General features: G+C 36.8%; 1 protein-coding gene across 1 annotated transcript; it reads left to right on the top strand.

The window, feature by feature from the left end:
• The first annotated feature begins 14,874 nt into the window (after window positions 1-14,874).
• Window positions 14,875-16,425, top strand: LOC134699374 (uncharacterized). The gene has a single exon (XM_063560977.1). It carries the CDS (start codon window positions 14,875-14,877, stop codon window positions 16,423-16,425), a length of 1,551 nt encoding a protein of 516 aa, XP_063417047.1.
• The last annotated feature ends 11,504 nt before the right edge of the window (window positions 16,426-27,929 follow it).

The following is a 27,929-nucleotide window of genomic DNA, read 5'->3' as shown; positions in this document are numbered from 1 at the left end:
GTCTGGCCACCACAGAGGTTCAAAGTTGCCCATTTACGTATGTTTCATATCAATCACACATTCGGTACTCTTCGGTATATCCCTACGGCAAAGTTCCGAACCGGACCTAGCTCATTTTAAAGGTATTGACCCAAGCTGTTCCCCACTTAAATATTTTTCTGGGATCCGCGCCCGTCTGGCCACCACATAGGTTCAAAGTTGCCCATTTACGTATGTTTCATATCAATCACACATTCGGTACTCTTCGGTATATCCCTACGGCAAAGTTCCGAACCGGACCTAGCTCATTTTAAAGGTATTGACCCAAGCTGTTCCCCACTTAAATATTTTTCTGGGATCCGGGCCCGTCTGGCCACCACAGAGGTTCAAAGTTGCCCATTTACGTATGTTTCATATCAATCACACATTCGGTACTCTTCGGTATATCCCTACGGCAAAGTTCCGAACCGGACCTAGCTCATTTTAAAGGTATTGACCCAAGCTATTCCCCACTTAAATATTTTTCTGGGATCCGGGCCTGTCTGGCCACCACAGAGGTTCAAAGGGTTTTCATTGTGACCTGAGTGGTCTCCCGTAGGTTTCACTATATATTTATTCTTTTTTTGGCTTTCCATAGATATTTCTATTTATATTTCTGAATGTTTTTATAGTGGCCGGCTTTAGTTTTAGTTTTATATATTATATATTAAATTAAATCTTTGATGAATCTTTGATGTCGTTTTATTGATAAAAATCGATATTACATAAAGAGAAATATGCAGTTTATATAAGGGTTTATATTCGAGGACAACGATAATTTACGACAGCTTGAAGGGGTCATAAAACTATTTGCGGCGTAATTTTTCGCTCCTATTAACAATGAAAATTATACTTTTTAATGATTTTCAACTAATTTTTAATATTGAACCGACTGCTAGCAACCGTCGGATATTGAATATCGAATATTGAATAACAAACCGGCAGCTAACTTCACATACATATTTTAAACGTAATGAAATGCTTTAAAATTAAGTACAAGCCGCGAAACTGTCGAATTCCGCTGTTAAATTATATTTAACTAAGATTTAGCGATTTTTGGAACGTTTGAGTCTTATGCAGTTTTTTGGTTTTTAGACATATTGTCAAAATTGGCTGCTGGAAAAAAAGTGGCTGCTATCTTGATTGGCCGATAAAAGTGGCTGCCAGCTTGAGTCTGGTGATTGCACCCAGATCTTGTCGATTGAGAACCGTTTTTGCCGAAACCGTTCCGAAACAGTCCCGTTATTAATACGAAATTCGTCAATGATACCCACGTCAGAGTCCCGACAACTACAGAATACAATACGACTGAGACCAGACAAAGCCGTTTGCAATGCGATAGAGCGGACCGTGATAGGATTACGTTCCGACAGTATCTGATCATCCCGAATATGCCGACAGTTTTCGAACAAATAACTTCCGTCAGCGTCGGTTCACTGTCCTGTCACTGTCTGATCTCAGTCGGATTACATTCGGTAGAGTCGGGACGCACTCGGTCGAATTTTACCTGGCGAAAAATACAAATCGGATTAGAAACGGATTCAGAACGGGATTATCGGGACTTATTCGCTTAGAAACGGTTGAATATCGGTGCTTCCTGAACACTATCTGATTGTTGTCGTGATCAAATTATTTTTTTTACAAATTTTAATTTAAATTTGAATTTCCATCCACGATTCACAGGATCTTGATCAGACTTTTAATAAATTTTAATCGGGAATGGTCCTGTCAAGAACGGTAGTAAAAATCGTGAATATGTGACCCCAGCTTATAATACCGCAGTCCCACTAGGCCACGATCGCACTACGATCTGTGAATAAAATGCAAATTTTGATGATCGTAGTACGATCGTATAGATCGCAGTATATATGGTAAGGTCGTATCACGGTCGTGGTGAGGTCTTCAAGATCGCGATGAGCATGGCCAACTTCGAACATGTCCAAAACAATCGTGGTTCGGTCGTGGCGGAATCAGATCGTGGTAGAACGTAGTAAAGCCCCAGTCCCACTAGACCACGATCGCACTACGCTCACCGCGATTTAAAATAAATTCAGATCGTGGTGAGGTCGCGGTATGAGCGGCATGAATTAAAATGTTAATTTTCGTTGCTTTCACCATGCTACTACGTCCTCATTACGCTTCTACAACGAGCCCGCTACGATTATACCACGTTCTCACCACGCTTGTTCTGCGAGCTCTCTACGCTTATCAAGATCTTTCTACGCTCATCACGTTCTCACTACGACCATATCACGAGTTATCTGATTGTAACACGATTTTACCAAGCTTTTACTGTGGTTAAAGTACAATCTTATCACGATATACTACGTTCATACCGCGATCTTACTACGTTATCAGTAATCTAACGTCAACATTGTGTTCCATATCAATACAATTCGATTCCTTCTATTTCTGATTAATACATAGATTTCTCGGAAAAAATACAGTCAGTCCACCAAAATCTTCTTGAACACGTGGGCTTGGTGTTAGGGTTTGATGTAGTGGCAGACGGAGCTCTGATAGTAACTAATCTTGATCAAGCAGAGATTTTGGACCGACCATTCCAACCTTCATTACAACCTCCATAAAGCTCAAATGACGATATTTTAGTGAACGATAGCAGAGATGACACATGTGTGTCAATAAATTATATGAAGATGTGGTATGAGTGCCACTGAATGAGACAACTCTCCATCCAAGTAACAATTTATAAAAGTAAACCATTTTAGGCCAAGGTAAGGCCTTCAACACGGAGCCTTGGCTCACACCGAACAGCAAACTATAAAGGGCCCCAAAAATTACAAGTGAAAAAACATTCAAACGGAAAGCCATCGGTCTAATCTAAATAAGTTGAGCCGTTAGAGAACATAGACAAGAACTACATACAGATAAACAAAACCTGTAGATATATAATATATTTTATGTGAAAATGACAATGAGAATAATGGTCGTAGTGTGAAGGTGTTACTGAGACCACCAATTAAAAATCCCTATCTGTTCAACCAAATTTTGCAATTTTCACAGCTTTCTAAACATTTTACCTTAAGTTTAACTTCATATAAACCAGGTATATCCTGAATTGTACATGTATCAGCTTTCTACATGCCAATTTTCACCATACCTATAAACCTTCTAACAAAATAACTGACCTTCGAACAGAGATACTCCAAAAATAACCCGGCCGTGGTTTTCTGGAAATCTTAAATTAGTATACTATGGAGCGCATTAATCCTAAATTTTTAATGCAAACTCATAGACAAGTAAATTTTGGCTCGAATCAGTGGTTCAGATATATTTCTCTTTCACCAAAAGTTTCATGTCTGCAAATTTGTTGGTTAGTAAGTTTAAGTAAACAAGCTTAAGGACATCAAAATCACTATTTTGTGTCAGAGTAGGGTTACTTTTACATACGTTCTAAATTGGATGGAGTAATTGGTGGACACCTGAACGTAGTCAGGTCGTAGGAAGAGCGTGATGAGGACGTCAAGGGCGTGCTAGAATCGTACTATGGTCTTGAACAGCGTGATGTAAACGTTGTATAGTCGTAGTGGAAGTGTAGTTGGGTCGCGGTGAGAACGTGATGGTCGTAGTGAGGTCATAATAACGTCGCTGTGAGATCGTAGTGCAGTCTCTTCAAACAGAATCATGCTTTCGCTACGGTCTCGCTACGATGGTACAGCGACCTTTGCGATCCTACTACGGCCTAAGCGCGCTCTCACTACGCTTCTACTACGTTCTGATTTCGCCACGACCGCACCACGATTGTTTTGAACATGTTCAAAGTTGGCCACGCTCATCACGATCTTGAAGACCTCACCACGACCGTGCTACGACCTTACTGCGATCTACACGATCGTTCTACGATCATCAAAATTTGCATTTTTTTCACAGATCGTTGTGCGATCTGGGCCTAGTGGGACTGCGGTATAAGAACGCAAAGGTCGCTGTAATATCGTAGCGAGAGCGTGATTCTATTCGGGGAGACTGTGCTACGATCTTACAGCGACGTTATTACGACCTATCATGCACGCTCTCACCGCGACCCAACTACGCTTCCACTACGACTATACCACGTTTACACCACGCTGTTCAAGACCATAGTACGATTCTATCACGCCCTTGCCGTCCTCATCCCGCTCTTCTTACGACCTGACTACGTTCACACTACGACCATTATTCTCGTTGTCATTTTCACAGAATATATATAAAATCTATTCAGGTTTTGTTTGTCTGTATGTAATTATGACTTCTTGTCCATTTTCTCTAACGGCCCAACCATGCTTCTCGCTTTGATATAGATTAGACCGTTGGTTTTCCCGTTTGAATGGTTTGACACTAGTGATTTTTGTTTCATAGAAATCTATGTATTAATCAGAAATAGAAGGAATAGAACTATATTGATATGGTACAGATAACACTAACATAACTGACCAACTAATATTCAACTGTCAATATTAACATGTCGAGCATCACAAGTGAAGCAAGAAAATAACACGCGTGTAGTTTCTAAACACGACGTTGGCGTTAATGCTGAGAACGTAGTAAGATCGATGTATGAACGTAGTATAATCGTGGTAAAACGTGCTATTTACTTTTCTAAATTGGCTAGAGGTATGGGGGAGGGTTGAGATCTCGTCAACATGTTTAACCCCGCCGCATTTTTGCGCCTGTCCCAAATCAGGAGCCTCTGGCCTTTCTTAGTCTCGTGTTTTTTTAATTTTAATTTTTTTTAATTTTAGTTTCTTGTGTACAATATGGAAATTAGTATACATGGCATTCATTATCACTGAACTAGTTTATATTTGATTAGGGGCCAGCTGAAGGACGCCTCCGGGTGCGGGAATTTCTCGCTACATTGAAGACCTGTTAGTGACCTTCGGCTGTTGTTTTTTCTATGGTCGGGGTGTTGTCTCTTTGACACATTCCCCATTTCCATTCTCAATTTTATAATCGCAGTAGAAGCGTGGTAAGATCATGTTGCAATCGGATAACTCGTGTTATGGTCGTAGTGAGAACGTGATAAGCGTAGAAAGATCTTGATAAGCGTAGTGAGGTCGCAGAATAAGCGCGACGAGAACGTGGTATAATCGTAGCAGGATCGTTGTATAAGCGTAATGTGAGGACGTAGTAGCATCGTGAAAGCAACAAAAATTTACATGTTCATGCCGTTCATACCACGATCTGAATTTATTTTAGATCGCGGTGAGCGTACTGCGATCGTGGTCTAGTGGGACTTGGGCTTTAATGTGCATTTTATACTGAATCTTTGTGATTTATCTATATAGGTTTTAGCATATCTATCGGTCTCTACTTTTAGGGGATGTGCACTTATTCTGATGTATACTAAATCAGTGATAATGGACGTCTTACTAAACTCTGAAATATGTAAAAGAAACTAAGAGGCTATTGTCTGCTCTAAAGTCGGGTTGTTTTCTCTTTGACACATTCCCATCTCCATTCTAAATTTTGGATTGAAAATCATACAAGACAAACAAAAACTAGAGGCTCTGTCTGATAAAACACAATAGAGGGTACACTACGATTATTAGGTAACATATCTAAAACTGTGAAAAAAATAGTCAACAAATGACATGATCTGCAAAGCAAATTCTACCAACTATGAAAATTCGTCAACCTGTGAGTGAGTTCTGGGCCCTCAATGATGATTTTATTTTTGTTATTAATTTTTGTTGGTATTGTTTTAAAAAAAGTATACGAATACGAACATTTTATTCTCATTAACATAAATAATTACAGAGAAATTAGTATACAATTATGATACATTAATAAAAGTAAAGCAGCGTAAACAAATATGGTAAAGGACAGTTTATTTCATTGTGCATGTTGAACATAATTTAACCAATCGACAATCGATAATACATCTTGCTAGTTTTTTCTAATACATTAATATCAGTGGATGAGAATAACTGTGATTGATTTTAAAGTATTTGCATTTTTTTCACAATATTACGGTAACATTTTTTCCCTTTAAGACTGAACTTAAAAAGTTACAAACTTAAATATAATGGTACTCATCACCTATTTCATTTGAGTCCCATACGTATACATTGCAGGTTCTTTCGTCTCTTTGAATTTTATGCCATTTGTCAGACTTAATGGGCAAACGATGACAGCTACATCTGCATTAACATAAGATATTAGGGCTGTTATCGTTCAAACCAGAATTTATTCTTAAATATTTTATAACAGATTGTTTTACTTGAAATCAAAATTTCAGACGACAATTATTGCTTAAATTGGTCTTTAAGTCCAAGTTCTACACAGTTTTTTCTCCAATCTATAGACTTGGATCTCCATACATTTGATAGACCACATTTATCGAAAATGCTGTTCACAAAGGTGAATGTCCAGTAAGACCCCCTTTTTGGCCCCAAAAATAGCAGTTTTACAAAATTGATACAATGTGAACTTTTAGGTATTAGTTGTATTTGATAATAAAAACATATATCAAGGTTGAGAATGAACACGGATGCGGTCACTTTCATTTTTGACAAAAGACATCTGAAAAGTGACATTTTTTTGGCGTATTTGAAAGATTTTTCATATTTGAGATTTGAATCGGAGCGTTGTTAAAGACTAAATCAGTTAAAATCGTTCACATAAACTAATTGAATCAAATGAAATAGACACTTGAGTGTTTAAAAAGTATCCAAAATCTTTCGTCAGATGAAACTGAAATTTGAAGCTGAAATCGGCCCTTATCGGTCCTACTCCTTTCAACTATTTGCCTTCAAAGTCATAATTCCAAAAATATAAAACAGCAATTTGTAAAGAATTGAGGAGATTTTTTTCCGGTTCAACATTTACTAATTTACACCAAAATCATTCGCACTTTAACTGTGAGCGAGATCGAAAATCGTCCGAGTTCTCCACAATTAATGCTATTTGGTATTGTCTGCTTTAGGTTAAATAGGATCTTGCAAAAACGCAAGTGTACTTTTTCGATAACATCCATATTTCCAAAACCCCAGACCTCTGAACTGTAAAGTAATACTGGTAAAATGGCTTTGTCAAACATATCTAATTGACACTCATTGAAAAACTATGTCTTCGACAATTTTTTAAATAAATAATATATTGCTTTTGTTTCCTGGTCTCTTAAATATTTTTCTTGTTGTTAAACATGATCCACTTTTAGCAAAAAACATGATCATCAAGAAATTAACGATTTATCTCGAGTAGGTCAAAATTTAATATGGTGGAAATGATCAACAGAACAGTATCAATTAACACTGAAAATTTCCGAAAAACTGTAGATCTGCTTCCCCCCCCTGAAATATACCCTTTGTAAATATTTCGAATGTGTTTTGTTGTTGTTTTGAAAACAATAGGATTAAGGTTTAAAAGCAGAAACCACAAAAATATTATCAGCCTGATAAGAAAGATCTTCTGAGTTTTTATGTCCCTATGGTATCATTCGCCTCTTTTTCAACTCAGGTAGGTTTTTTTTCTTGTTATTCTACCCGGCAAATCGTAGTAAGGAATAATTATAATTGAAAATAAAATATTTACATATATTCTACATCTGAAGTTGTTCCGTATACATTACATTATTTATCAATAAATCAAACTTTTTTTTAATTGAAGGTACTTTTGGGTGTGAAATTAACTGTTATTTTACTTGCTTGCCTGTTAAGTATGGCTGGGAAAAAGGACCGAAAATGTGTGATCCACTTTCTGAAATAGCATCAAAAAGAACTGACAGGTCTGCTACAGATAACTACGTCACAGTGAAGGAGATTCATGCTATGTGTGCTGATTTTTGTAACCTTCGACCAAATCCGAATCGGAATTAATTCAAATGACACGAAATACAAATCGTAAGCTCGATGATAAAAAAAATAATTCTATTATCAGATACAATTAATTAGAATATGTGACGTTAACGGGATATTTTAACCCGTTGAAATTAAACAATAGAAACGGAATACTTATTTTCAGGAGGAATTTGATTGAAGGGGATAAATGGTCGAGTTGGTATATTCCATCTGTTTACATCTGCATGCTTCTATGCATAAGGACTTTTGATGTTTAATGCATGCAGGTGTATAATTTTAGCTACGGTTCCGCAGATTATGATTTTTTTTAAAGATTGTTTGTATATTTATAACTAATTATATAGTATGGAAATAACCCATTGTTTAAATAAAAGAGAAAAATAATAATAGAAAAGAGAATGCTGCTGTTTTCTATTTTTTTTATTTCATTATAGTCCTAAAGATGCATAATTATGGATTTCCTGTGTAAATTATTCCATTGAGAGAGAAAAAAATGATTTATCTATAACATTAATTTTTATTTCGTTGTTTTTTTTTGTCGAAAATTGTTTTTTAGTTCATCTTAATTGAAAAATAATATCAAAAATGTCATATGTAATTCATAATATATGATTTGCATATCAACATATACTTTTAAAAGTTGCGGAACCGTAGCTCTTATGTCCTTCCGGTTTCAAAAATGACCTAAGAGTTATTGGTCCGCAGCTACAAATACTTGAATCGAATTGATCCGTTAGAATGTTTCCCTTTTTTATATTTAAATTTGCCGAAACTTCTTGCTTTATCTTCACCATGATCTTTCAATGTGCGGTACACACGCCTTAATTAGATCTAGCATGCATATAAACAGTGTTTTCGTATACATTTTCTTTTAAAAGTCGTATCAAGTTTACCATGTTTTCTCGAAAAATAGTAAATTTGATAAATGTTAGTGAGTCGTTTTACAGGATGCTTTTATTGTCATTTTCACTTTTTTGGTTTTCAGTTCGCATTTGCATTGTGAAAAATGTTGTGTTTATTACTTTTTCTTTGTGTGTTCTTCTTATATTTGCACCATTAAATTTTCTGGAAGAGTAAACAAAAAAACTGTATCGTTTGCCCTTAACTAGAAGATAAAATGATCATGCGCAGGCGCTACTGAAATATTACTAAATAAAAATGGAAAATTAACAATTTGGAGAATAAAATCATCTCCTGTGTCGTAAAGGTTTGTGCTCAACCAATCCTCATTGTCAATTTGTTATTGTATGAATGTATGAATATGAGGCAGACTTCAAATCATCCTGCGAATTTTTGCAACACATTTTGATACTTAGTATTCCTCAAATAGTATTTGCTTTTTTCGAATAAAATTATGCGCATTAGTTGATCAAACCAACTCTGTAAATTTTTTCGATAAAAGTCGCATTATAACCATTAACCTAATGATGTATGTAGCCCTAACTCTAATGTTGTTTTTAACCCTAACCCTGATGTTGTCTGTAACCCTAACTCTAATGTTGTTTGTAACCCTAACCCTGATGTTGTCTGTAACCCTAACTCTAATGTTGTTTGTAACCCTAACCCTGATGTTGTCTGTAACCCTAACCCTTATGTTGTCTCTTACCCTATCCCTTATGTTGTCTCTAACCCTAACCATAATGATGTCTGTAACCCTAATCCTAATGATGTCTGTAACCCTAACTCTAATCATGTCTGTAACCCTAATCCTAATGTTGTCTGTTAAACCCTTTCCCTAATAATGTCTGTAACCCTAATCCTATTGATGTCTGTAACCCTAACCCTTATGTTGTCTCTAACCCTAACCCTAATATTGTCTGTAACCCTTACTCTGATGATGTTTGTAACCCTAACCCTAATGTTTTCTGTATCCCTTACCCTTATGTTGTCTCTAAACCTAACCCTAATATTGTCTGTAACCCTTACTCTAATGATGTTTGTAACCCTAACCCTAATGTTGTCTGTATCCCTTACCCTTATGTTGTCTCTAAACCTAACCCTAATATTGTCTGTAACCCTAACCCTAATGATGTCACCAACGCTAACCCTAATGCTGTCTATAACCCTAACCCTAATGATGTCTGTTAAGCCTCGGTCACACCTTACCGGATATCACGAACGAACGCCTAACGGATGAAAATAAATGTTGTCGGTTGACAAAATTGTTATCCGTTGGGAGTCCGTTGATGTACTGACCGAATAAAACAGACGCGTAACGGATGCATAACGGACACACAACGGATATGCAACGTACGAGAAACGAAAACGTACCGGACAGAACGGATGTCGAACATTCATCCAACGGACGAGCACCGCATAAGACGGACAACTAACGGAAGCGTACCCGATAAAACGGATGAACAAGATATACTGAAAAATCAATGGCGACAATAATAATACATGTAAATTGCATAAATATTCAAAATGTTTCTGTGTAACTGGCTTTGGTTTGGTCTTCAAAATTCCGCCAAAGGGCAGTGTCTGGCCTGAATAAGAGCTGCTTGATTGTGAAGACGTGCCTATGCTCTAAGATCGATTATGAATAATAAGAATTCAGGAACCTTAAGAAATCTGACACACCAATAATTGGCATTTCTGACGCGAAATTTTCAATTGGCATTTATCCGTTTCAGATCCGTTCATCCCCCGTTTTATTCGTTATACGTTCGGTAGAAGTTCGTTGGTGAATTTGTCTTCCAGACCTCCAACGGATGTATAACGGACACGTAACTGATACAAAACGGAAACGAAACGGACGAGTACCGTACAAAACGTTCAACGGACATTTTATCCGTTGAACGTCCGTTCAAAGTTTTGAACATGCTCAAAGTTTTCCACCGGACAGAACGGACGTCAAAGGATAAAACGTACGTTTAACGAACATGCAACGGATATGGACGGACGTCTAACGGATAAGAACAGACGTCTAACCGACATGAACGGATTGAAAAAAGATATCCGTGAGACGTCCGTTCGAGCTATCCGGTAAGGTGTGACCAAGGCTTAACCCTAACCCTAATAATGTCTGTAACCCTAATCCTATTGATGTCTGTAACCCTAGTCCTATTGATGTCTGTAACCCTAGTCCTATTGATGTCTGTAACCCTAACCCTTATGTTGTCTCTAACCCTAACCCTTATATTATCTATAACCCTTACCCTAATGATGTGTGTTACCCTAACCCTAATGTTGTCTGTAACTTTATCCCTAATGTTGTATATAATCCTAACGCTAATGATGTCAGTAACGCTAACCCTAATGCCGTCTGTAACCCTAACCCTAATAATGTCTGTAACCCTAACCCTAATGATGTATGTAACGCTAACCCTTAATAATGTCTGTAACATTAACCCTAATGTTGTCTGTAACCTTAACCCTAATTATGTCTGTAAACCTAACCCTAATGATGTCTGTAACCTTTATCCTAATGCTGTCTGTAACCCTAACCCTAATGATGTCCCTAACCCTAACCCTAATGATGTCTCTAACCATAACCCCAATGCTGTCTATAACCCTAACCCTAATGATGTCTGTAACCCTATCCCGAATGATGTCTGTAACCCTAACTCTAATAATGTCTTTAACCCTAACCCTAATGTCGTCTGTAACCCTAACCCTAATGATGTTGGTAACCCTTACCCTAATGATGTATGTAACCCTAACCCTAATGATGTCTTTAACCTTAACCCTTTTGATGTCTGTAACCCTTACCCAAATGCTGTCTGTTACCCTAACCCTTATGATGTCTTAAACCCTAACCCTAATGATGTCTGTAACGCTAACTCTAATGATGTCTGTAATCCTAACCCTAATGATGTCCGTAACCCTAACCCTAATGCCCTCTGTAACCCTTATCCTAATGATGTTTGTAACCCTAACCCTAATGATACTTGTAACCTTAACCCTTATGTTGTCTAAAACACTCATCCTTATGATGTCTGTAACCTAAACCCTAATGATGTCTGTAACTCTAATCCTTATGATGTCTTTAACCCTAACCCCAATGATGTCTGTAATGCTAACCCTAATGATGTCTGTAACCCTAACCGTAATGTTGTCTGTAACCTTAACCCTAATGATGTTTGTTACCCTAACCCTCATGTTGTCTGTAATCCTAACCCTAATGATGTCTGTAACCCTAACCCCAATGATGTCTTTAACCCTAACCCTAATGAGGTTTGTAACCCTAAACCTAATGTTGTCTGTAACCCTAACCCTAATGATGTTTGTAACTCTAACCCTAATGATGTATGCAACCCTAACCCTAATGATGTCTGTTACCCTAACCCTAATGATGTTTGAAACCCTAACCCTTATGATGTTTGTAACCCTAACCCTTGTGGTGTCTGTAACCCTAACCCTAATGATTTCGGTAACCCTAACCCTAAAGATGTCTGTTACTCTAACCCTAATGATTTTTTCAACCCTAACCCTAATGTTGTCTGTTACCATAACCATAAAGATGTACACAACCCTAACCCTAATGATGTTTGTAACCCTAACCCTAATGATGTTTGTAACCCTAACCCTAATGATGTCTGTAACCCTAACCCGTATGACGTTAACCTTTGCCATAATGATGTCTGTTACCCTAACCCTTATGGTGTCTGTAACCCTAATCCTAATGATAACTGTAACCCTAACCCTTATGTTGTCTGTAACCCTAACCTTTATATTGTCTGTAACCCTAACCCTAATGATGTCTTTAACCCTAACCCTAATAATGTCTTTAACCCTAACCCTAATGATGTTTGTTACCCTAAGCCTAATGATTTCTGTAACCCTAACCCTAATGATGTTTGTAACCCTAACCCTTATGATGTCTGGAACCATAACCCTAATGATGTCTGTTACCCTAACCCTAATGATGTTTGAAACCCTAACCCTTATGATGTTTGTAACCCGACCCTAATGATGTCTTCAACCCTAACCCTTTTGATGTCTGTAACCCTAGCCCTAATGCTGTCTGTTACCCTAACCCTAATGCTGTCTGTAACCTTAACCCTAATGATGTCTGTAACGCTAACCCTAATGATGTCTGCAACCCTAACCCTTATGTTGTCTGTAACCCTAACCCTAATATTGTCTGTAATCCTAACCCTAAAATTGTCTTTAACCATACCCCTCATGTTGTCTGTAACACTGATCCTAATGGTGTTTGGAACCCTAACCCTAATGATGTCTGTAACCCTAAATCTTATGATGTTTGTAACCCTAACCCTAATGATGTTTGTAACCCTAAGCCTAATGATGTCTGTAACTGTTGAGATTATCGAGGGAACATAACGTTCCAACTATTGTACATGTCTATTGTCGACGTCTTATTTTCAGTGACGTCGCCTTGGGTGGAAATACGTACTTGTATATTAAATGTAATGGCTGAACAGTTGTTGTAATATCGTTGCCTGAACTATCATCTATATTTATGGTGCCGTGACCAGGATCTCGTAAAATTGAAATCAGTCCGATCGGGGAACAGAAGCGCTGTTACCAGATTATTCCGAAGATTAGATGAAGTAAAGGAGAATTCGAATTTCGACGAAGAAGAAGTTATCGCAACACTCGGAAAACTAGTGCAAAAAACAAACATTGTTTGAGGACTTAATGTCAAGTTACAGTAAATGAGCTATGTCACAGATTTCAGAAAAATTTGGCACACAACTCTGGATCGATGAACTTTAACTGAAAATCGAAAAATGCATTTATCTCAATTATCATTTGAAATATTACTGATTGAATTCTTACAAAATATGTTCATCATTTGTATAGAAAGCACATAAAATCGGCGACAACCCTTCTAAAATTTGTCTTAAAATCGACAAATCTTTAATTCTACTCCATAGATTTTTTTTTAAAAACTATATGTTGTTGATACATTCATTTGCGTTATAATGATGCAAAATAAAGATAGGGTCACCGACTTCGTTTTTACAGTATTCATCATTCAAAGTTGCGTTCTTTGTGAAAAAATCCAACAAAACGTTGAAATAATCGTAACGTTATCGCGTTACAGGCCGTAAAACGTTGATTTTTTACGTTTTTCGCTACCAACAAGGTAACAAATTGATTGTTAGACAAAAAACGAAGTCGGTGACCATATGATTATTTTATATCATTTAAACAGAAATTTATGTGTCAACAATACATGTATATTATAGTTTTTTAAGAAAAATCTATGGAGTAGAATTAGAGATTTGGCGATTTTAAAATAAATTTTAGAAGGTTTTTCGCCGATTTTATGTGCTTTCTATACAAATATTCACCCATATTAAAAGAAATCAATCTGCAATTTTTCAGATAATAAAGGAGATAAATAAATATTTTTTTTCGATTTTCAGTTGTAGTTCAACGAGCCAAGGTTGTATGCAAATTTTTGGCAAAATCTGCGACATAGCCTATTTACTGTTCCTTGACCTTAAACGAACAAATTCTAAAGTTAACAGAACCGGAAGATGTGGAAAATGAGATAGTGGATTCATATGAATATTCAGTTGATATGGAAACAAAGATTCGCCACATACGTAAGTTCTTAAAAAATGTCTAAACACCACAGTACCGTCATATTGATTCACATACAACAACCCACCCATTAAATCCAGAAACTACACCGTTTGTACCAACGCACAACATAGCCAACCCACACAACGCACAGTCGTTTGAGAACCCGTCTGTACAAGCAAGTCACACGTTCAACACACAGAAAAATACATTTTCGTCAGCTAGTAGTCACCGCCTACCCAAACTTTCGCTTCCAATGTTCTCTGGCAACATCTAAGAATGGCAAACTTTCTGGGACTCATATGAGTCGGCCGTACACCTTAACTTGTCACTTTCAAATGTACAAAAATTCAATTACTTGAAAGCGCAGCTAGAACATGAAGCACTAGATTCTATAGCGGGGTTCGCACTTACAAATATAAACTACGATGAAGCCGTAAATTTGCTAAAAGAGAGGTTCGGACAGCAAGACAAAATCATAAATGCATACATGCAGGCATTATTAGAAATCCCGTCGCCTAGAAATCAACTTACAAGCTTACAAAGTTTTTACGATAAAATGGAAAGTTACGTCAGGGGATTAGAAGTTTTAGGTCAGACACAAGAAACAAACGGCACTCTACTTGTTCCAATTATTATGAAGAAATTACCCAGGGAAGTCAGACAACATCTCGCGCGAGAACACAGAATACAAACATGGGTATTACGGGACCTCCGTAAAAGCATTTTAAATGAGATCAATATAATGGACGCAGGACAAAAAATAGAGTCGTCACACCTTTTTCCCACAACATCAGCTTTCTTTGCCGGAGCGAAATCGGCAAAGTCCAAACCTTACAAGAATATTGAGACAAGACCTTGTGTGTTTTGTCATGAAATACACGCACCTACCTATTGCAGTAATATAACCGACACGGAATCCCGCATGGACGTAGTAAAACGAGATAAGTTATGCTTTAACTGCCTTGGTAACCACAGACTTAACGAAAGCAAATCTGAGAATACATGTAGATATTGTAACAGAAAACACCATACATGTACAAGCTTATGTAATGCCCATAAAACAAACCACATAAAACCAAGTAATGAAGAAAGCGATAGAAATAGAGATAATACTTCAACGCATACGAATTTCCGCGCAAATGATAACCAGAGCAGCAACCCGCTAAAACCGCCAAACCAGCCGTCTTTGAATTCGACAAACGTTCACCTCGTAAATGATAGTCATTCAACGGAACATGATACTACCATTTTGTATACAAAATCGAAAGAATCACAATCAAATGTACTGTTGAAAACTGCCGTAGCACAAGTTGGATCGAACCAGCACTTTATGGATACGAATATTCACCTTGACGAAGGAGCGCAAAGATCGTTTTTAACGCAGGAAGTAGCGAATAAACTTCACTTACAGATAGAGGGAACAGAAACTACACATTTATCGGCATTTGGAGGTGAAGAGAAAAACACGAGACACTTAGAAAAGACAACAATCTACCTGAAAACCGATGCAGGACACGTATTGCCAATTAAGGTACTGATAGTTCCGATGATTGCCACGCCTCTACAGAATCACATACGTAATATTGATACACAGAACGACTATTTGCGTGGTTTAAAGTTAGCACACACGATGACGCAGCAAGATTCGTTTGATATATCCTTGCTTGAAGGTACAGATCACTACTGGGACATTGTAGAAGACCATATAGTACGAGGAAACGGTCCTACCGCTGTGAAATCCGAGATCGGATATTTGCTCTTGGGACCTACATACAGTAAGAAAACTAACACGTCGAAAACTAGCAATACGGAATACGGAAATATTACTCAAGACCAAGAACGATGGGACTTCCCAGAAGAGATGAATGAAACAACAGAACCTCCAAGAAAACTACGTTACAATCGCGATTATCTAACACAGAAGGAACCCAGCATCACATCTGACAGAATTGTTTATGACTCTATAAAAATAAAAAATGGAAATTCGGATATCTTACGCCGTTACATGAATTTCATGGGACAACAATTCAGTAATAAATACAGGACTTACAGAAGATTCCGTGACGAAAAAGCCCGTGAGACCATATGGAATTGGATTCACCAGTGATGTTATCGATGAACTTAAACAATTACACGTTTAGTGCAAAGTTGAATTTTATTTTATTTCATGAGAGACTTTTATTGAATTTAATCGCTAAATTGAATTTCCGTTTTTATATGATTTGCTCAGTATTACAAAGAAAAACACAACGCGAGAGACAATTTCGAAGTATTATCATTTATTGATGGACAGTTATTTATCAGTGAAAGGATTTATCAATGGACAATTGAGATTTTTTTAGAAAATTGTGATAATTTTAACTTTTTCGCGGCCCCAGTATGTTGAGATTATCGCGGGAACATAACGTTCCAACTATTGTCTATTGTCGATGTCGTATTGTCAGTGACGTCGCCTTGGGCGGAAATACGTACTTGTATATTAAATGTAATGGCTAAACACTTGTAGTAATATCGTTGCCTGAACTATCATCTATAGTAACCCTAACCCTCATGATGTCTGTTACCCTAACTCTAATGATGTCTGTAACCCTAACCTTAATGATGTCTTCAACCCTAACCCTAATGATGTCTGTAACCCTAACCCTAATGATGTCTATAACCCTAACCCTAATGATGTTTGTAACCCTTACCCTAATATTGTCTGTACACCTAATCCTAATGATGTTTGTAACCCTAACCCTAATGATGTCTGTAACCCTAACCCTAATGATGTCTATAACCATAACCATAATGCTGTCTGTTACCCTAACCCTAATGATGTCTGTAACGCTTACACTAATGATGTCTGTAACCTTAACCTTAATGTTGTCTTCAACCCTAACCCTAAGGTAGCACTCCACAGTAAGGTGTGTAGTTTCGCATTTTGGCCCCTGTGGATTTTTCTAATATGAGAGCTAGTGTGCAAAGACATTTATTTTTTGATTGGTGAGAATTAAAATAGCCTTTGTATTGGGTTTATATAAACATCAAGGTTATGTTATGTATGTTATATAGACTGTTTTCTGTATGACAGTCAATATTTGCATGTCCCTACCATACATTAGTCCGGCATTTATTGTAATGTGTTTTCCTCCTTTATCGAACGAACTTTGTGAAAAATGAGGCTAAAGACACCCATTTTTTATTTAATCATTTGGAAGATTTATAAAAACAGTTTCTAAAAAGGTATCACTCAAAGGCATTGAAATTCTGGTTTGATCCAGATTTTGGGGGGATATGTTACATGTTCAACCCCCTTTTTGCATTATTTTTTGCTAAATAAATGCGGAATATTGCCATGGATACACAAAAAGGAATTAATTTTCACCCTTTTAACTTTTGAAAATCAAATCTATGGAAGATACTGATTATATACATATGCTCATGTTCAACACAAACAGTTAGGTTAATGTATTAGAAATCCAGGAATAGGAGATGATAAAACATTTTGTGGTTCATTTTTAATTTTATTTTTCAACTGTGGAGTGCTACCTTATATTATCTGTAACCCTTACCCTTACGCTGTATGGAACCCTAACCCTAATGTTGTTTGTAACCCTAACTGTAATGAAGTTTGTAACCATAACCATAATAATTTATGGAACCCTAACCCTAATGATGTTTGTAACCCTAACCCTAATGCAGTCTTTAACCCTAATCCTTGATATCTGTAACCCTAACCTTTATATTGTCTGTAACCCTAACCCTAATGATGTCTTTAACCCTAACCCTAATAATGTCTTTAACCCTAACCCTAATGATGTTTGTTACCCTAAGCCTAATGATTTCTGTAACCCTAACCCTAATGATGTTTGTAACCCTAACCCTTATGATGTCTGGAACCATAACCCTAATGATGTCTGTTACCCTAACCCTAATGATGTTTGAAACCCTAACCCTTATGATGTTTGTAACCCTAACCCTAATGATGTCTTCAACCCTAACCCTTTTGATGTCTGTAACCCTAGCCCTAATGCTGTCTGTTACCCTAACCCTAATGCTGTCTGTAACCTTAACCCTAATGATGTCTGTAACGCTAACCCTAATGATGTCTGCAACCCTAACCCTTATGTTGTCTGTAACCCTAACCCTAATATTGTCTGTAATCCTAACCCTAAAATTGTCTTTAACCATACCCCTCATGTTGTCTGTAACACTGATCCTAATGGTGTTTGGAACCCTAACCCTAATGATGTCTGTAACCCTAAATCTTATGATGTTTGTAACCCTAACCCTAATGATGTTTGTAACCCTAAGCCTAATGATGTCTGTTACTGTTGAGATTATCGAGGGAACATAACGTTCCAACTATTGTACATGTCTATTGTCGACGTCTTATTTTCAGTGACGTCGCCTTGGGTGGAAATACGTACTTGTATATTAAATGTAATGGCTGAACAGTTGTTGTAATATCGTTGCCTGAACTATCATCTATATTTATGGTGCCGTGACCAGGATCTCGTAAAATTGAAATCAGTCCGATCGGGGAACAGAAGCGCTGTTACCAGATTATTCCGAAGATTAGATGAAGTAAAGGAGAATTCGAATTTCGACGAAGAAGAAGTTATCGCAACACTCGGAAAACTAGTGCAAAAAACAAACATTGTTTGAGGACTTAATGTCAAGTTACAGTAAATGAGCTATGTCACAGATTTCAGAAAAATTTGGCACACAACTCTGGATCGATGAACTTTAACTGAAAATCGAAAAATGCATTTATCTCAATTATCATTTGAAATATTACTGATTGAATTCTTACAAAATATGTTCATCATTTGTATAGAAAGCACATAAAATCGGCGACAACCCTTCTAAAATTTGTCTTAAAATCGACAAATCTTTAATTCTACTCCATAGATTTTTTTTTAAAAACTATATGTTGTTGATACATTCATTTGCGTTATAATGATGCAAAATAAAGATAGGGTCACCGACTTCGTTTTTACAGTATTCATCATTCAAAGTTGCGTTCTTTGTGAAAAAATCCAACAAAACGTTGAAATAATCGTAACGTTATCGCGTTACAGGCCGTAAAACGTTGATTTTTTACGTTTTTCGCTACCAACAAGGTAACAAATTGATTGTTAGACAAAAAACGAAGTCGGTGACCATATGATTATTTTATATCATTTAAACAGAAATTTATGTGTCAACAATACATGTATATTATAGTTTTTTAAGAAAAATCTATGGAGTAGAATTAGAGATTTGGCGATTTTAAAATAAATTTTAGAAGGTTTTTCGCCGATTTTATGTGCTTTCTATACAAATATTCACCCATATTAAAAGAAATCAATCTGCAATTTTTCAGATAATAAAGGAGATAAATAAATATTTTTTTTCGATTTTCAGTTGTAGTTCAACGAGCCAAGGTTGTATGCAAATTTTTGGCAAAATCTGCGACATAGCCTATTTACTGTTCCTTGACCTTAAACGAACAAATTCTAAAGTTAACAGAACCGGAAGATGTGGAAAATGAGATAGTGGATTCATATGAATATTCAGTTGATATGGAAACAAAGATTCGCCACATACGTAAGTTCTTAAAAAATGTCTAAACACCACAGTACCGTCATATTGATTCACATACAACAACCCACCCATTAAATCCAGAAACTACACCGTTTGTACCAACGCACAACATAGCCAACCCACACAACGCACAGTCGTTTGAGAACCCGTCTGTACAAGCAAGTCACACGTTCAACACACAGCAAAATACATTTTCGTCAGCTAGTAGTCACCGCCTACCCAAACTTTCGCTTCCAATGTTCTCTGGCAACATCTAAGAATGGCAAACTTTCTGGGACTCATATGAGTCGGCCGTACACCTTAACTTGTCACTTTCAAATGTACAAAAATTCAATTACTTGAAAGCGCAGCTAGAACATGAAGCACTAGATTCTATAGCGGGGTTCGCACTTACAAATATAAACTACGATGAAGCCGTAAATTTGCTAAAAGAGAGGTTCGGACAGCAAGACAAAATCATAAATGCATACATGCAGGCATTATTAGAAATCCCGTCGCCTAGAAATCAACTTACAAGCTTACAAAGTTTTTACGATAAAATGGAAAGTTACGTCAGGGGATTAGAAGTTTTAGGTCAGACACAAGAAACAAACGGCACTCTACTTGTTCCAATTATTATGAAGAAATTACCCAGGGAAGTCAGACAACATCTCGCGCGAGAACACAGAATACAAACATGGGTATTACGGGACCTCCGTAAAAGCATTTTAAATGAGATCAATATAATGGACGCAGGACAAAAAATAGAGTCGTCACACCTTTTTCCCACAACATCAGCTTTCTTTGCCGGAGCGAAATCGGCAAAGTCCAAACCTTACAAGAATATTGAGACAAGACCTTGTGTGTTTTGTCATGAAATACACGCACCTACCTATTGCAGTAATATAACCGACACGGAATCCCGCATGGACGTAGTAAAACGAGATAAGTTATGCTTTAACTGCCTTGGTAACCACAGACTTAACGAATGCAAATCTGAGAATACATGTAGATATTGTAACAGAAAACACCATACATGTACAAGCTTATGTAATGCCCATAAAACAAACCACATAAAACCAAGTAATGAAGAAAGCGATAGAAATAGAGATAATACTTCAACGCATACGAATTTCCGCGCAAATGATAACCAGAGCAGCAACCCGCTAAAACCGCCAAACCAGCCGTCTTTGAATTCGACAAACGTTCACCTCGTAAATGATAGTCATTCAACGGAACATGATACTACCATTTTGTATACAAAATCGAAAGAATCACAATCAAATGTACTGTTGAAAACTGCCGTAGCACAAGTTGGATCGAACCAGCACTTTATGGATACGAATATTCACCTTGACGAAGGAGCGCAAAGATCGTTTTTAACGCAGGAAGTAGCGAATAAACTTCACTTACAGATAGAGGGAACAGAAACTACACATTTATCGGCATTTGGAGGTGAAGAGAAAAACACGAGACACTTAGAAAAGACAACAATCTACCTGAAAACCGATGCAGGACACGTATTGCCAATTAAGGTACTGATAGTTCCGATGATTGCCACGCCTCTACAGAATCACATACGTAATATTGATACACAGAACGACTATTTGCGTGGTTTAAAGTTAGCACACACGATGACGCAGCAAGATTCGTTTGATATATCCTTGCTTGAAGGTACAGATCACTACTGGGACATTGTAGAAGACCATATAGTACGAGGAAACGGTCCTACCGCTGTGAAATCCGAGATCGGATATTTGCTCTTGGGACCTACATACAGTAAGAAAACTAACACGTCGAAAACTAGCAATACGGAATACGGAAATATTACTCAAGACCAAGAACGATGGGACTTCCCAGAAAAGATGAATGAAACAACAGAACCTCCAAGAAAACTACGTTACAATCGCGATTATCTAACACAGAAGGAACCCAGCATCACATCTGACAGAATTGTTTATGACTCTATAAAAATAAAAAATGGAAATTCGGATATCTTACGCCGTTACATGAATTTCATGGGACAACAATTCAGTAATAAATACAGGACTTACAGAAGATTCCGTGACGAAAAAGCCCGTGAGACCATATGGAATTGGATTCACCAGTGATGTTATCGATGAACTTAAACAATTACACGTTTAGTGCAAAGTTGAATTTTATTTTATTTCATGAGAGACTTTTATTGAATTTAATCGCTAAATTGAATTTCCGTTTTTATATGATTTGCTCAGTATTACAAAGAAAAACACAACGCGAGAGACAATTTCGAAGTATTATCATTTATTGATGGACAGTTATTTATCAGTGAAAGGATTTATCAATGGACAATTGAGATTTTTTTAGAAAATTGTGATAATTTTAACTTTTTCGCGGCCCCAGTATGTTGAGATTATCGCGGGAACATAACGTTCCAACTATTGTCTATTGTCGATGTCGTATTGTCAGTGACGTCGCCTTGGGCGGAAATACGTACTTGTATATTAAATGTAATGGCTAAACACTTGTAGTAATATCGTTGCCTGAACTATCATCTATAGTAACCCTAACCCTCATGATGTCTGTTACCCTAACTCTAATGATGTCTGTAACCCTAACCTTAATGATGTCTTCAACCCTAACCCTAATGATGTCTGTAACCCTAACCCTAATGATGTCTATAACCCTAACCCTAATGATGTTTGTAACCCTTACCCTAATATTGTCTGTACACCTAATCCTAATGATGTTTGTAACCCTAACCCTAATGATGTCTGTAACCCTAACCCTAATGATGTCTATAACCATAACCATAATGCTGTCTGTTACCCTAACCCTAATGATGTCTGTAACGCTTACACTAATGATGTCTGTAACCTTAACCTTAATGTTGTCTTCAACCCTAACCCTAAGGTAGCACTCCACAGTAAGGTGTGTAGTTTCGCATTTTGGCCCCTGTGGATTTTTCTAATATGAGAGCTAGTGTGCAAAGACATTTATTTTTTGATTGGTGAGAATTAAAATAGCCTTTGTATTGGGTTTATATAAACATCAAGGTTATGTTATGTATGTTATATAGACTGTTTTCTGTATGACAGTCAATATTTGCATGTCCCTACCATACATTAGTCCGGCATTTATTGTAATGTGTTTTCCTCCTTTATCGAACGAACTTTGTGAAAAATGAGGCTAAAGACACCCATTTTTTATTTAATCATTTGGAAGATTTATAAAAACAGTTTCTAAAAAGGTATCACTCAAAGGCATTGAAATTCTGGTTTGATCCAGATTTTGGGGGGATATGTTACATGTTCAACCCCCTTTTTGCATTATTTTTTGCTAAATAAATGCGGAATATTGCCATGGATACACAAAAAGGAATTAATTTTCACCCTTTTAACTTTTGAAAATCAAATCTATGGAAGATACTGATTATATACATATGCTCATGTTCAACACAAACAGTTAGGTTAATGTATTAGAAATCCAGGAATAGGAGATGATAAAACATTTTGTGGTTCATTTTTAATTTTATTTTTCAACTGTGGAGTGCTACCTTATATTATCTGTAACCCTTACCCTTACGCTGTATGGAACCCTAACCCTAATGTTGTTTGTAACCCTAACTGTAATGAAGTTTGTAACCATAACCATAATAATTTATGGAACCCTAACCCTAATGATGTTTGTAACCCTAACCCTAATGCAGTCTTTAACCCTAATACTTGATATCTGTAACCCTAACCCTAATGTTGTCTGTAACCCTAACCCTTATGATGTTTGTAACCCTTACCCTAATATTGTCTGTACACCTAATCCTAATGATGTTTGTAACCCTAACCCTAATGATGTCTGTAACCCTAACCCTAATGATGTCTATAACCATAACCATAATGCTGTCTGTTACCCTAACCCTAATGATGTCTGTAACGCATACACTAATGATGTCTGTAACCTTAACCTTAATGTTGTCTTCAACCCTAACCCTAAGGTAGCACTCCACAGTAAGGTGTGTAGTTTCGCATTTTGGCCCCTGTGGATTTTTCTAATATGAGAGCTAGTGTGCAAAGACATTTATTTTTTGATTGGTGAGAATTAAAATAGCCTTTGTATTGGGTTTATATAAACATCAAGGTTATGTTATGTATGTTATATAGACTGTTTTCTGTATGACAGTCAATATTTGCATGTCCCTACCATACATTAGTCCGGCATTTATTGTAATGTGTTTTCCTCCTTTATCGAACGAACTTTGTGAAAAATGAGGCTAAAGACACCCATTTTTTATTTAATCATTTGGAAGATTTATAAAAACAGTTTCTAAAAAGGTATCACTCAAAGGCATTGAAATTCTGGTTTGATCCAGATTTTGGGGGGATATGTTACATGTTCAACCCCCTTTTTGCATTATTTTTTGCTAAATAAATGCGGAATATTGCCATGGATACACAAAAAGGAATTAATTTTCACCCTTTTAACTTTTGAAAATCAAATCTATGGAAGATACTGATTATATACATATGCTCATGTTCAACACAAACAGTTAGGTTAATGTATTAGAAATCCAGGAATAGGAGATGATAAAACATTTTGTGGTTCATTTTTAATTTTATTTTTCAACTGTGGAGTGCTACCTTATATTATCTGTAACCCTTACCCTTACGCTGTATGGAACCCTAACCCTAATGTTGTTTGTAACCCTAACTGTAATGAAGTTTGTAACCATAACCATAATAATTTATGGAACCCTAACCCTAATGATGTTTGTAACCCTAACCCTAATGCAGTCTTTAACCCTAATCCTTGATATCTGTAACCCTAACCCTAATGGTGTCTGTAACCCTAACCCTTATGATGTTTGTAACCCTTACCCTAATATTGTCTGTACACCTAATCCTAATGATGTTTGTAACCCTAACCCTAATGATGTCTGTAACCCTAACCCTAATGATGTCTATAACCATAACCATAATGCTGTCTGTTACCCTAACCTTAATGTTGTCTTCAACCCTAACCCTAAGGTAGCACTCCACAGTAAGGTGTGTAGTTTCGCATTTTGGCCCCTGTGGATTTTTCTAATATGAGAGCTAGTGTGCAAAGACATTTATTTTTTGATTGGTGAGAATTAAAATAGCCTTTGTATTGGGTTTATATAAACATCAAGGTTATGTTATGTATGTTATATAGACTGTTTTCTGTATGACAGTCAATATTTGCATGTCCCTACCATACATTAGTCCGGCATTTATTGTAATGTGTTTTCCTCCTTTATCGAACGAACTTTGTGAAAAATGAGGCTAAAGACACCCATTTTTTATTTAATCATTTGGAAGATTTATAAAAACAGTTTCTAAAAAGGTATCACTCAAAGGCATTGAAATTCTGGTTTGATCCAGATTTTGGGGGGATATGTTACATGTTCAACCCCCTTTTTGCATTATTTTTTGCTAAATAAATGCGGAATATTGCCATGGATACACAAAAAGGAATTAATTTTCACCCTTTTAACTTTTGAAAATCAAATCTATGGAAGATACTGATTATATACATATGCTCATGTTCAACACAAACAGTTAGGTTAATGTATTAGAAATCCAGGAATAGGAGATGATAAAACATTTTGTGGTTCATTTTTAATTTTATTTTTCAACTGTGGAGTGCTACCTTATATTATCTGTAACCCTTACCCTTACGCTGTATGGAACCCTAACCCTAATGTTGTTTGTAACCCTAACTGTAATGAAGTTTGTAACCATAACCATAATAATTTATGGAACCCTAACCCTAATGATGTTTATAACCCTAACCCTAATGCAGTCTTTAACCCTAATCCTTGATATCTGTAACCCTAACCCTAATGTTGTCTGTAACCCTAACCCTTATGATGTCTGTTACCCTATCCCTAATGCTGTCTGTAACCCTAACCCTAATGTTGTTTGTTACCCTAAACCTAATGATGTATGTAACCCTAACCCTAATGATGTGTGTAACATTTACCTTAATGCAGTCTGTTACCCTAACCCTAATGATGTATGCAACCCTAACCCTAATGCTGTATGTTACTCTAACCCTAATGATGTCTGTACCCCTAACCCTAATGATGTCTGTTACCCTAACACTGATGATGTTTGTAACCCTAACCCTAATGATGTTTGTAACCCTTACCCTAATGCTGTCTGGAACCCTAACCCTTATGATGTCTGTAACCCTAACCCTAATGATGTCTGTAACCCTAACCGTAATGATGTCTATAACCCTAACACTAATGCTGTCTGTAACCCTAACCTTACTGATGTTTGTTACCTTAACCCTAATGATGTCTGTAACCCTAACCCTAATGATGTCTGCAACCCTAACCCTTATGATGTCTGTAACCCTAACCCTAATGATGTCTGTAACCCTTACACTAATGTTGTCTGTAACCCTTACCCTAATGATGTCTGTAACCCTAACCCTTATGATGTATGTAACACTTACCCTAATGATGTCTGTAACCCTAACCCTAATGATGTCTGTAACCTTAACCCTAATAATCTCTTCAACCCTAAACCGAATGATGTCTGTAACCCTAACCCTTATAATGTGTGTAACCCTAACCCTAATGATGTCTGTAACCCTAACCCTAATGTTGTTTGTTACCCTAACCCTAATGATGTATGTAACCCTAACCCTAATGATGTATGTAAATAGTTATCAAAAGTACCAGGATTATTATTTTATACGCCAGACGCGCGTTTCGTCTACATAAGACTCATCAGTGACGCTCAGATCAAAATAGTTAAAAAGCCAAACAAATACAAAGTTGAAGAGCATTGAGGACCCAAAATTCCAAAAAGTTGTGCCAAATACGGCTAAGGTAATCTACTCCTGGGGTAAGAAAATCCTTAGTTTTTCGAATAATTCAAAGTTTTGTAAACAGAAAATTTATAAAAATGACCATATAATTGATATTCATGTCAACACCGAAGTGCTGACTACTGGGCTGGTGATACCCTCGGGGACGAAACGTCCACCAGCAGTGGCATCGACCCAGTGGTGTAAATAGTTATCAAAAGTACCAGGATTATAATTTTATACGCCAGACGCGCGTTTCGTCTACATAAGACTCATCAGTGACGCTCAGATCAAAATAGTTAAAAAGCCAAACAAATACAAAGTTGAAGAGCATTGAGGACCCAAAATTCCAAAAAGTTGTGCCAAATACGGCTAAGGTAATCTACTCCTGGGGTAAGAAAATCCTTAGTTTTTCGAATAATTCAAAGTTTTGTAAACAGAAAATTTATAAAAATGACCATATAATTGATATTCATGTCAACACCGAAGTGCTGACTACTGGGCTGGTGATACCCTCGGGGACGAAACGTCCACCAGCAGTGGCATCGACCCAGTGGTGTAAATAGTTATCAAAAGTACCAGGATTATAATTTTATACGCCAGACGCGCGTTTCGTCTACATAAGACTCATCAGTGACGCTCAGATCAAAATAGTTAAAAAGCCAAACAAATACAAAGTTGAAGAGCATTGAGGACCCAAAATTCCAAAAAGTTGTGCCAAATACGGCTAAGGTAATCTACTCCTGGGGTAAGAAAATCCTTAGTTTTTCGAATAATTCAAAGTTTTGTAAACAGAAAATTTATAAAAATGACCATATAATTGATATTCATGTCAACACCGAAGTGCTGACTACTGGGCTGGTGATACCCTCGGGGACGAAACGTCCACCAGCAGTGGCATCGACCCAGTGGTGTAAATAGTTATCAAAAGTACCAGGATTATAATTTTATACGCCAGACGCGCGTTTCGTCTACATAAGACTCATCAGTGACGCTCAGATCAAAATAGTTAAAAAGCCAAACAAATACAAAGTTGAAGAGCATTGAGGACCCAAAATTCCAAAAAGTTGTGCCAAATACGGCTAAGGTAATCTACTCCTGGGGTAAGAAAATCCTTAGTTTTTCGAATAATTCAAAGTTTTGTAAACATAAAATTTATAAAAATGACCATATAATTGATATTCATGTCAACACCGAAGTGCTGACTTCTGGGCTGGTGATACCCTCGGGGACGAAACGTCCACCAGC

This window comes from Mytilus trossulus, unplaced genomic scaffold, assembly GCF_036588685.1.
Source record: "Mytilus trossulus isolate FHL-02 unplaced genomic scaffold, PNRI_Mtr1.1.1.hap1 h1tg000050l__unscaffolded, whole genome shotgun sequence".
NCBI lineage: Eukaryota > Metazoa > Mollusca > Bivalvia > Mytilida > Mytilidae > Mytilus > Mytilus trossulus.
Note: the sequence above shows the minus strand (reverse complement) of the source record. Positions and strands in the feature narration are given on the sequence as shown.

Excerpts from the sequence above, each read along its gene's own strand:
- LOC134699374 (XM_063560977.1), top strand. The coding sequence starts at position 14,875 with ATGGAAAGTTACGTCAGGGGATTAGAAGTTTTAGGTCAGACACAAGAA.